Source organism: Chinchilla lanigera, unplaced genomic scaffold (genome assembly GCF_000276665.1).
Source record: "Chinchilla lanigera isolate Chin_1 unplaced genomic scaffold, ChiLan1.0 scaffold00037, whole genome shotgun sequence".
NCBI lineage: Eukaryota > Metazoa > Chordata > Mammalia > Rodentia > Chinchillidae > Chinchilla > Chinchilla lanigera.
The window spans coordinates 1,670,507-1,683,178 of NW_004955438.1; the positions used below are offsets into that span (position 1 = coordinate 1,670,507).

At 41.0% G+C, this 12,672-nt stretch overlaps 1 protein-coding gene across 5 annotated transcripts in view; it reads left to right on the forward strand.

Annotated features, from left to right (window-relative positions):
• Adck1 (aarF domain containing kinase 1) overlaps nt 1–12,672 on the forward strand; it is a 122,119-nt gene that overhangs the window by 31,834 nt on the left and 77,613 nt on the right. The window contains exon 1 of one of the 5 annotated variants that reach the window (XM_005390222.2): nt 12,322–12,396. The exons of the other annotated variants lie outside the window; for them this stretch is intronic. Within the exon in view, the coding sequence (XP_005390279.1) occupies nt 12,394–12,396 (3 nt within the window). The 5' untranslated portion in view covers nt 12,322–12,393. Of the gene's footprint in view, nt 1–12,321; nt 12,397–12,672 lie in introns of those variants that run through there. 5 annotated transcript variants of the gene reach the window in all.

The following is a 12,672-nucleotide window of genomic DNA, read 5'->3' on the forward strand; positions in this document are numbered from 1 at the left end:
GAGAGCCATTAGGGGAGAGATAGATAGGTTTAATGTGGTTATGGTGATGATCTATACATGTACATGTATGTCAAAATATATGATTATACATTTTAAATATGGTTAGTTTATTGTATGTATGTTAAAATATTTCAGCGAAGTCGTTAAAACAATGAATAAACTGATAATGAGTTATTGTTCATTGGAAAAAGTAGAAGTCTATGAGTCCAAACAGACTAAATGAATTGAAATGTGATAAATAATAGGTTAGTTACAACATTTGAAAGTACTTTGTCACAGTATACTTAATTATAAAGCACCAAGAAGTAACTTTCAGGAAGCCAGGTAGATAACCGTCTTCATGAAGTAGTCCAACCAAATGTTTCCAGTAGGGAGACAGATCCGGACTCTGTATTTCCTGATAGGGCGTAACAAGAAGAGAAAGTTTGTTATGTTGTTGGATTTGATTCACTCGTTTTTTAAAAAAAGGATTTTTGCATTCATGTTCACAGTGGACATTGTTCTGTACCTTTCCCTGCTTTGTATTGTCTGCGTGGTTTTGACATCAGGCTAATGCTGGTCTTATATAGAATGAGTTGGAAAGTATTCTGTCTACTGTTTTCTGGAAGGGTTTGTGTGGAATTGGTATTATTTCTTTCTTAGATGTTTGGTAGAATTCCCCTTTGATGCCATCTGGGCCTAGAATTTCCTTCATGGGAAGGTGAACTACAATTTCATCTCTTTAACACATAGGGGGTTTTTTTGTGTTACTGACTTTTTGCATGAGCTGTGGCATTTTGTGTCTTTCAAGGAATTCCCCGTTTAGATCGAATTGTCAACTTTATTGGCACGAAAGTGTGGTTAGTAGGGCCTTATTGTTCTTTTAACATTTGTAGTATCTGTAATAGTGTCACCTCTGTTCCTGAAATTGGTAATTGTGTCTTCACTTTTTTCTCCTGTCAGTCTGATGAGAGAATTGCTAATTTTATAACTATTCTCATAAAATGCTTTTTTTTTTCATTGAGCAGTCTGCTTCTCTCCCGTTTTTCCTTCATTGATTTCTATTCTTTGTTATTTCTCTTTTTTTCTGGATTCTTTTGCTTCTCTTTTTCTAGCTTGTTATGGTGGAAGCTGACGCCATTGATCTGAGACCTTTCTTCCTTTTTTCATATACTGTTCCCCCTTTACTATATTATGACATCTCACAAAGTTTGATACGTTGTATTTTCATTTTAACTGAGTTTCAACTACTTTGTAACTTCTCTTTTGATTTCGTCTTTGACTGAAGTGTGACTTAGAATTGTATTATTTTGTTGTTGTTGTTGGCTTTTCTTTTTTTTCTGGTACCAGGAATCGAACTCATGACCTTGTGCTTGCCAGGCAGGCGCTGTGTCACTGAGTTAAATCCCCAGCCCCAGAATTGTATTTTTTATTTTCAAATATTTGGGAGAGATTTTTCTGTTACTGTTTTATAATTTGATTCCATTATGGTGAGAGAATATTTTTTGGGCATTGATCCTTTTACATTTATTGAGGCTTGCTTTAAGACCCAGAATATGTTTTTTTTCTTTTTAGTACCAGGAATTGAACTCAGGGCCTCTTGCTTGCCAGGCAGTGCTATGCTGCTGAGCTACATCCTTGGCCCCAGAATATGGTTTTTCTTGGTAAGTGTTTCTTTTACATTTGGAAAGAATGTATTCGCTGCTGTTGAGCAGAGTGTTCTATAAATGGCAGTTAGGTCAAGTTGGTTCACAGCATTCTAATACTTTTATGTCCTTATTCATTTCCTATTTGTTTTATGAATTTTGGGGAGCAAAATAATGGACATCTCTGACTGTAATTGTGGGTTTTTCTATTTTTCTTTTAGTCCCATAACTTTTACTTTGTTTATTGAGTACTGTTAAGGGTTGGATATGGTTTGTTCCCCAAAGGTTCATGTATTCTGAACATGGTCACTGATGTAGTGGTTTTAAAAGGAGGTGGGACCTTTAAGAGGTGGGAGGTGATTGAGTCATGTTAGTCAACTCTTTTATGGCCTGGCCACAATACCCGACACCCACAACTTCAAGAAGTAGGGCTTTAATTTAGAACACAGTTTTGAGGAATTCTGTCCATAGTCAGCCGGCTCCAAGGCGTTAACATCATGGCAGCAGGGTGTGGTGGGACAAAAGTGCTCAGTTCATGGTGGCTGAGAAGCACAGCAAGGAAACTGTACCAGAGAGGAACAGGTGAGGGTCAAGGCCGTACCCAAGGGCGTGCCTCCGTGGCCCACCAAGGCACATCCAGGAACATGCTCTGTGAATCTGTTAGGTGTTTCTTAATCCAGTGACGTTAATATATCTGGATTAGTGGTCACAGTTCTGACGAGGCTAATGCTGGTCTTTTGCAGTGGGTTAGGTCTCGTAGGAGTAAATTAGTTCTCATGAGAGTGAGTTGCTATACAAGAACAAGCCTGGGCCCTCTCCAGTCTCTTGCATCCTCGCTTGCCAGATACCTCTGTGTCTGTGTCTGTGTCTGTGTCTGTGTCTGTGTCTGTGCCTATCTGTCTCTCTTGCTCTACCATGATGTCGTGATCTAATGCAGCCAGGGGCCCCTCACCAGAATTGGTGCCATTATGCTTGGACTTTCAGTCCCCCAAATGATGAGGTAAATAAAGCTCTTTTCTTTATAAAGTAGTTACCATCAGGAATTTCATTATAGTAACAGAAAATTAACTAATTCACTTGTGTTCCTACCATGTGATTCCTCAATGAAGGCCCTCAGCAAAACCTGTTGCTGGCACCATATTTTGGATCTGCAGAATAAGCCTCTCTTTTGTTTAGAAACCATCAGACTCAGAAATTTTATATGCAGCAAAATCCAAATTAAGAAAGGTGTTTCAATGTTTAGGACTACATATCCTCTTGATGGGTTGAAACCTTTATCCTTATGAAATGACTTTCTTTAGTCTTGGTAATATTCTTTTCTCCAAAAGCAATTTTGAATGATACAAGTAGCTACTTCAGTTTTCTTTTGATTAGCGTTGGCAAGGTATATCTTTTTTGTTCTTCTACATTTAACCTATTTGTGTTTTTATTTTTAAAGAACACTTTTTGAAGGCAGCACATATAAGACTCTCTTTTTTTACACAACACAACAAAACAAACTGACGTGGGGTGGGGTGGACTGGACAGGCTAAACAAAATAAGAGAGATGACAAGACTAGACTCATGCATCTAACCAACCTAGATTTTTATTTTTTTTAGACAACATCTCACTATATAATGCACTCTGGCCTTGGACTCACAGTGATCCTCCTACCTCAGCCTCCCAAGTGCTAGGATTACAGGCATGTGCCACCACACCTGGCTAGCTATTTGTTTTGTCTGTTCTTTATTTCTTCTTTCCTTCCTTACACTTACTTCTGGATTAAATATTTTTCATGGTTCTATTTTATCTCCTTAACAGGCTCATGAGTTTAAATTTTTCTGTTATTTTAATGATTGCTTTTTACTATGTATCTTTAAATTTTCATAGTCAACATTCAAAAGATATTATACTACGTCATCGACTATAAGAATATTGAATATAATTCCATTTCTTTCCTTCCAGCCTTTATGCCATTGATATAATACATTTTTCTGCTGTTATAGATTCCACATTACACTGTTTTTGTTATCATCATCGTGATTTTTTTTTGAGACAGCATCTTGCTGTATAGTCCATGCTAACCGTAACTGTACTATATAGCCCTGGTTGGCCTGAAACTTGTGATCTTCCTGCCTCAGCCTCCTGAGGGCTGGGATTACATGTGTGTGCCGTCATACCTGGCTTTAATTTTTGTGTAAGCAGTCACTTTTAAACAGATACAAATATAAGGAGAAAGACACTGTGTATATTTATTAAGTTACTATTTCTGGCCTCTTCGTTCCTTTATCAAACGGATGTTATTTCCATTTGACACCCTTTTCATTTTGCTTGATTGAAGTCCTTTGACATTTCTTATAGTGCAGGGAGATGAATTCTATCATTTTAAAAAATATTTCTGAAATAACTATTTTATTTTTGTTTTGGAAGGACATTTTTGTTGGGTATAGAAGGTTAGCTTGTATTGTTTCCTGTGAAGTGTGTGCTAGCATTCTTACCTTTCTTTTTCACTTCATAATGTATCTTTTTTCCTTTGGATGCTTTTAAGATTTTTTTTTCTCTATCAGTGGTTTTGTACAATTTATATAGGTTTTCTCCTGGTTTTTGTTTTTGGGGCTTGAACTTCTTGAATCTGCTGGCTTAAAGCTTTTTTAAAAAATCAATTTTGAAAAAATTTCAGGCACTCCTTTTTCATATAGTTTTTCTTTACCTTTCTGATTTCATCTTCTTTGGAGACTCCAAGTATATGTCCTAGATGGCTTCAGTTTGTCCTACAGCTTATTGATGAATTTTTCATTAAAATGTTCATTACAATGTGTTTCATTCTGAGTAGTGTCTGTTGGTAGGTCTTCAAGGTCACTAATCTTTTTCTTTCTCCTGCAGTGTCTAATCTTTCATGAATTCTGTCCAGTGAATTTTTCAATCTTATGCATGATGGTTTCCATTTCTAAAAGTTTCATTGGAGGACCCACCTCTTACCCAAAGTTCTTAAAATTTAAAATGTATTATATGGAGGTATTACTAATTCTAACATCAATTTCAGATCTGGGTTGGTTTTGACTGCAGTTTTTCTTCTCATTATGTGTAATATTTTCTTCTTTGTGTATGTGGTAATTTTTAAATTAGATGTCAAATATGTTTTTATCTTTTTTTGTCTTTATCTTTTAGAGTGCTACATATTTTATTCTTATAAATACTCGAGGTTTTTTTTAGAATACTGTTAAGATACTTAGAAAAAAATTTTTCAAGTCTTGCTTTTAAAATCCATTTGATAGGAACAGAACAGTGTTTAGGATATTCCCCACTACTGAGCTAAGACCTTTCTGGGTATGATAACAGATACCCATGAATTGTGACATTTTTCCAGTTTGGCTGGCAGAAATAGGGCTACTGCATGGTGTTAACCTTATTCCTTTTTTAAGTTGTTCTTTCCTATACTTATACATGCTGATAAATACTCAGCTGAATACCAGAGGCAGACTCTGCAAGAGCTTCGATGTCGTCTCTTTGTACAGCCTGCTCCTCTCCTGTGGGCTCCTCCTGGACTCAGCTCCGTCAGCTCAACTTCAGGGCCGTGATTTCCTTTTCCCAGTGTGGTGACCGAGAAGCTCTGACTGCAGTAACCTGCAGCACACAGAGGGTTCACCTTGTTTCTCTGCCATCTCTCTGGAATCAGTGTCCTTGTTTGTTTTGATATCCAGTGCCTTGAGTACCACCATTTTATGTTTCTTATCCAGTTTTTAAAAATTATTTTAGATGGGAAGGTGATGTTAGTCTCTGTTTTGGGACAGATGTCAAGGATGACATCAAGATTTGTGGTCTGATAAATTCCCAAGTGTACCGTTACCATTTCCTAAGATGGAGATGATGATGGAAGGAGCACTTCGGTGGTGGTGCGTTTGGTGGAAAAGTTATGCTATGCCCATTAGACACTGGAGTGATGTCAGAGAGGCACTGAATCTGTCCAGCTTGGGTCAAGAGGATGCGCATTTGTGTGTCACCTGAGTGTAGATGGCGTTTGCAACCATGGTACTGGATGCGGTCCCTAGGCTAGTATAGTTAGGCTACAAAGTTAATCAGTTTTTTATTTTCTATATTTTCTGATGCTTTGATATCTTGGGTTCTTTGCTTTACACGGTTAACTAATTCCTAGAGATGGCAAGCAGCTCTCATGGGAGTGTGCCAGTTGTGTTCACACTGTTGAATTCAGAACCTGTATTTCCGAACTACTTCCTCAGTCAAGCTCTTACACTCTGGGCCCCATTCCCCGGGCTCTTACTGCCCCAGGGCCAGATACTAGATAACTGGGGATAGCTGCTGTGCCCCAGAGCTCACTGAAAGTTATCCAGTCAGTCCTAAACTATCTCGCTTCACCCATTTTTCCTCATAAAACTCACAGCAAAGGCTCTTGTTCACATTTTCCTCTTACTCCTTCTGTCCTTGACAGACCCGGGCGCCTCTTCATGTTGCCCTGTGTGGTACACCATGCCTTCTGCAGCTAGGGATTTGTGCCTAAGAGAGTCCTCATTCACTATAATCATTTCTGTGTTTAGGCATCTTACCATACTTGATTAAAACAATTCCAAGGTTTCCTGAGAATAAAATAGAAATGCCAGCTCTGGTGAAGTAGAGTGCCTGAGTTACCTTACTCCGCTTCATCTTCCCAGCAGCCTGTGAAGTCGGTACTGGGACTACTGTTGTCCTCCTCTGATGCATGGGAGGACTGAGTTGAGAGAGGTTCTATAACTTCCTCGAGGTCTCTACTTCCATGTGGTGCATTTAGAACGTGGACTGAGGTGCTCTAATGCCTTGTGCTCTTAACTGCAGAACTATCCTGAGGAGTCAGAGTGGGAGCTGGTCTGGGACCAGACTCCTTTAACCGCTTAGCCGTGTGCTCCGAGCGTCACTCAGGCAGTGCGTTTCTGTGTGTACTGGCTCTCCTGAGTGTCGGTCGGGCAGGTGTCATTTCAGACAGTTGATTCTTGTATTGAACAAATTTGATAAAATTGTCATTTTTATATTTCCTGTTATCTTATAAAAATTAATGAAAATATGAAAGGTTTGGTCATCTTGTATTTAAATAATTGGACTGCTAAGTAGTTAAAACTTTTATAAACTGCAACTTGTTTTTTAAAGACACAATGAATTTTACTTTGTTGCCTAAACTACAGCTTAAAGCAAAGGTTAAAATCCAGAGAAGAGAATTGGGAGACAGCCCTGGGCTGCGCTCGAGGATGAGGGAAGTTCCATTTTCATGATAGAAAACACACACAGGGACCACGGCATCCTGCCTGGGTAGCGAGAAGGTACCAGATCCCTCTCCCACCAAAGCTTGTCCCAACATCATGGCAGAGTCTTGTACATTTAAAGCTGAAGAAAAAAAAAAATCCGGACTTTTCCATTTCCCGAAGATGCTGAAGAGGGGATAATAATAAAAATGTTCGTCTCCATTTTTAACATAATATGTATTAGAAGAAATTTGGAACACATATAAAAACTTTTAAGGGAGGAAAAAATAGTTATCATTTCATAGTCCTAGACACTGCTAATAACATTGGAGTCCTTTGAGGCTTGGTGTTTGGCTAGAAGAATTAATTAGAGGTCTCTTTGGGGTCTGTTACCTTCTCTCACTGTTTTCCTTTTCCTTCCTGTGTGTGTGTGTGTGTGTGTGTGTGTGTGCTCGTGTGCATGTGCGCGAGCATTTCCTCTGTCTCACACACCCCTAAGCCCCACTGGAATTACTTCCCAGTTCTGTGGAATCAGTCTGGCAATCAGACATGAGGAAAGAATTGTTCTCGGGCCTTTGCTCCATCCAAACAAATCAATAACAAATCAGAACTGAGTTGATCTTATTAGTTCTTCATTGTCCCCCTCTCAAGCCACAAACCAAGCTGGCTAATCACAATGCTTTTTATGAATGCAAGGCAAATTAAAACTCATTACAGCAAGGTTATTGGTAATGAGATAATCATAAGGCAAGTTATGGAGCTGGGAGTGTACGGGAAGTTGGAGCCTGGACAAGAAGAAGCGCGAGCTGTTCTGTGCTGTTTTGACAGGGATGGAATGTATGGAGGTGTGGGGCTCCCGGGGAGGCTGTACCGCAGCAACACGCCACGCCAGTCAGTGACACCAGGTGCCAGGCGGAGGCAGCCTGGGGCAAGCAGATGGCGAGTGTTAGGGTGGAGATGAAGTAGGGCGCTCTTTGGGGATGAGAACCCAAAGTCTGTATGCTTAGAATGACACTCTACTGCTGTGGGTATTTGCATTTCTTATGCACTGCTGTTTGCAATGTAGATGATAGTCCATGAAATTAGCAGTTGTTTCTGTCTGTGAGGCTGTGGTCCAGACTTGCTGGACTAAGCCATGTACAGGGAATGGATGAGCCTGGACTGTTTATTTTTTTTTAGTTTTATTTTTCTAGCAAGGTTGATTATTTTGCCATTGCTCTTTCCATTCGTTTATTGACTGAACACTAATACACACTGAACGCTGGTTGTCTTTTATGCATTGCTTCATTTAGTCATCCTAGTGACAAGTATAAATATTATCCTTCTTGTACTGCTGAGGAAACTGAGGCCCCAAAGTTTATTAACTTGTCCAAGAATATATGAAAAGTAGCAAAATAGGATTTGAACCTAGGCCTTTCTCATTCCAAAATGAGTATTATTTTGTATTTGAACCCAGGCCTTTCTCATTCCAAAATGAGTATTATTAATCATTATGTTCATGATCTCTCCTTGTTTTATTTAAGGCTGAATAACACTTACATTGTATTTTCCATTGCTGTGGCTTCTCTGGTGCCTGGCATGGTGATATCCAGTATTCATCACATGTCGGAGCCATTGAACAACTACTTTTCCTGCCTGCTATTGGTAATCTTTTTTGTGGCTGTGTGGCTACTGCTAAGTCTGTATTATAAGCTCTTTGCATATGAAGACCATGGCTGTCCTCTCTGCAGCTCCCCACAGTGCGTGGTACATAAGAGAAATTTTTTTTTTTTTTTTGGTCTTTTTAGGATAGGGTCTTGCTATGCAGTTCAGGCTGGTCTGGGGCTCACTTTGTAGCCCAGGCTGATCTCGAACTTGCAAAGATCCTCCTGCCTCAGCCTCCCAAGTGTTGAGATTACAGGTGTGTGCCACCATGCCAGGCTATAGAGAAAGTCTATGAATGGTGGTTCCCCAGCACACAGTACATAGCGTACAGGGCTGGATACTGACAGATCAAAGGTTGGATACACCGTGGTTTCACCACTTACTGACTGGAACTTTGGGAATGTCATGGAACTTCTCTGAGGTTATTTCTTCATCTTTAAAGACACATAATAATATTTGTGTTACAGAGATAATGAGCAGATTTATAAAGAACCACCTCTACCAACTATATTTGAACGTTTACTGTAGGCCAGGAAGAGTCAGTATTCCTCACTTAACAACCTACATATGTGATGACTGTTTGGACTTACAACTGAAGTGCACTGTTGGGACTTGAGATCCTGCATTCAGACTTACCACACAGGAATGTGAGTGGCCGTGTGGCCTTATGGGAGCTTCTTCTACTTCTGTACTGTGATGTACATACTATGTACAGTTCCTCGTTTAACTACCAATTCAATCAGTGGCCTAGTCCCAGAACCGGAAATTGTTTGTTAAATGAGGAATATCTGTGCTTGGAAAAAGCCACTAAATACATGTTATATATTTATTATACTTGTTGATTTATGAGCCTGAGTCCAATTTGTGGTAATTTAAGTTGAAATTTAATTAACTAGCTACATTTCAAGTGCTCAGCAGCCACTTGCAGTCATACACTTACCGCCATTGTGTTGGACAGTACAGAGGCAGAATTATTTCTTTTACTGCAGAAAGTTCTATCGGACAGTACTATTATAAACTGACTTACTTATCTGCACATCCCTGTAGCGTTTATGCCTCTGTATGTGCTTAAGGATTATGTAGTAAAGTCCAGAGTCACAGCAATGCAGAGGTCAGGAGATTCTGGAAACTACTGTTTTCTTTGAGTATATTGGCATAGCTGGGGAAAGTGTCCTGGGAGGAGAATGATGAGATTCCTGTATATGTGAGGTGAGCTGAAACAATAGAGTGAATGTTGAAATTTAAAACACTTATTACAATAAAAGATACAACAGCATTAATCCCTCTCAGAATGGACCCCCTCACTTTGAACACTTTTCCCATTGTCCTTGCCACTTTCTGAAGCAGTTCTGGAAGTCTTCTTTCGTAAGTGTCTTTGTGAGATATGGTGAATGCTGCTATTGTCATCTAATAAAAAGGCAGTCTAGTAAGAACATTACAGTGCGTCTTCATCTACCTTATTCACTGGCTCTGGTATTGTGTGGTTCTGGCTCTCTCCCAAAGTCAAAAGTGATCATGAAAGGTAAATGTTTTGAATCATTTCAGGACATTGAGGCAGCCATGACAGTGCAACTAAATACTCTCATGAAAGAGGACTTGTAGAACTGCTCAGAAAGCAGCAAGAATGATGAGATAACTGCATTTAAAGTGAGGGAGAGAAACAAAGTGAAGGAGAGCAGTTTGAGGGCCATGAATGACAATGTGACTTTCTTTTTTTGTCTTTTTGAGACAGGGTCTCGCTATGCAGTTCAGGCTGGCCTTGAGCTCACTTGTTCCTCAGGCTGGTTTCGAACTTGCAAAGATCCTCCTGCCTCAGCCTCCTGAATGCTGGGATTGCAGGTGTGTGCCACCATGCCTGGTTGCAATGTACTGTACTGTAATAAATTTGATGAAATGTAAGCATCCACCATGCTTTTGAATCATGCCTCATATTTATTCCCTACTGCTAGTAGGCCTACTTCCTCATGATGCTGTGAGGTGAGTGAATGCTGAGAGGAAGTATGTGTACACTAAGTCAGGGCCTTCCTGAAAGTTGGAGAGGGCGTGGCTTCTGAGCCTAATGCATGGTGAACCTGTGAGAACTGGAGCAGGAGAGTGGCCCTGGAGACTAGAATGCCCACTATCCTGTTCAGCGTTTATGTGTTTTGGCCTTAAAAGAACATTTCAGATTTTTGGTGTTTGGCAGTGCTCTTCACTTCCACATGCACGTGTGCACGTGCATGCACATGTGTGTGTGTGTGTGTGTGTGTGTGTGTGTGTGTGTATGTATATGTGTATGTGTAGAAGCTGGCTGAAGGGGGCTTTGGGGCCTTTGTAGTAGAAATGTAGGTGGTATATGCAGGAGGTGCTGACTCGGTTTCATAGATGGTAATTTTGTGAGTGTATAACTCTTCTTTGTCATTAATATATATTTATGGCACCTGCACAGCTTGCTTTGAGGTACACAGAATGTAGAATGCCTCTGGCCCCCAAGATGTGCCAGGTAACTGGAGAGCTAGGCTTAGACTGCCCTTTCTGGGCGTAGGTGACCAGACAAGGCTCCCTGCATTGCTCAGACAGTGTCTTGAAAGGGACCATCACTTTGTGCCAAGAGATACCCCACCTGGCCCTGATTCAAGCCAGAGGTGTGGAGCTGTAGGTCTCCGATTCTGCTTCTTTTTGGGAGAGTTGAGCAGGGTGTGGTCAGTGCTTTCTGAAGGCTGTGAGTGGCAGAGACAAAGATACATGCAAGAAAAGATACATCCACTGAAGAAAGAGTGGAGCAGGTCTGTCAGCAACATGTGTACACACAACAGTACAGAGATACGCACATACAACAGCACAGGCAACGATTCCCACACATGCACAAACATAGAAACACGTGCACATGTGTCCGTACAGAACAGACACGTACATTCTTATGCCTTTGCTTATCTTGTCCTCTTCATCTCAAATGCCCACCCTTTTCATCTTAATCTATTCAAATTCAATTTCAGAGTCCAAACCTGTGTATCAGCTAGGTTCCAGTCACACCATTAGTTTGAACAAGGAAACTTTAATATGAAGAATTAAGCACTAGTAAAAGGTGGTAACTCCTAAAAGTGGTAAAAGGAGATTCTGACAGTGTAGAAGTAGCATACACATAGCAGCTGCTCCTTCTGGGGTTCAGGGATCATGACCAAGTATGAAATAAGGGTGTAGCAGAGGCTCTTGCATGCCTCAAGGCTAGAGGTCAGGCCTTGATGGAGCAGGCAAGGTTGCCTAGGGAGGCTGGTGGTGAGGAGCTACGTGGAAGGCCTGAGCCGGAGGGTCCGTGGAGCAGCCTGCTAGCTGGCAGAGCAACCTAAGGGCCAGAGTTAGTCTGTGGGAGGGTCAGAATGGTAGTCAGAATGCTCATTGGAATGTGTAGGCTACAGCTGGTCTGTGAGGCCCCTACAGTGGGTACTTCCTGTCTTTGCCAGAAACAGGGTGCTGGAAACAGTGGGGGAGAGTCTTGCTCCTCTTGTGACCTCACGATCCCAGAACCCCCAGGTGACAAAGAAGGAATAAGCCAGAATCCAGCTCCCATAACACAAAGCCAGGCCCAGAGGAGCGCGTCTGGAGCTGAGAGGCCATACTGACTGTCTCCAGCTTCCAGGAGTTTGACTTAGAAGTTTTTTACTTTATGATGGTGCAAATGTGATATGCATTTGGTAGAAATTGTACTTGGAAATTGTGATCGTTTTCCAGGCTGGCAATGTGAAGTCTGATTCTGTCTCCTGATACTGGACAGCCTCAGTGAGCCACAGCTGCCAGTCAGCCGCATGATCAAGAGGGAGAACATCTGATACTCTAGTGGGCTGCATTGCTAAGCTGGTGTTCAGTAGGTTAGGTGTATTAAATGGATTCTGACTTGAAATAATTTCATCTTGTAAAGTGTCTATCCAGATGTAACCCCATGGTAAGTGGAGGAGCGTCTATTCATTTGTAACCAGCACATGTCCTGGTGCCTTCCCCTGCCCCCCCTGCATGAAGTGAGTCTGAGCCAGAGGGTTTATGGGGCAGTCTGCGTAGAAGTAGCAAACATCTAATTCAGTCCTCTTGTTTCTTTCACCCATGACTTCCCACAATACCTAGTCCCAAGCTCTTTCCTATACCTGCTGCTAGGTGTTATTTTCTGTTGTGTGAATGTCCCTGTGGGTGTCTTGTCTGGGCAAGGGCAGGGGACTGGGCCCAT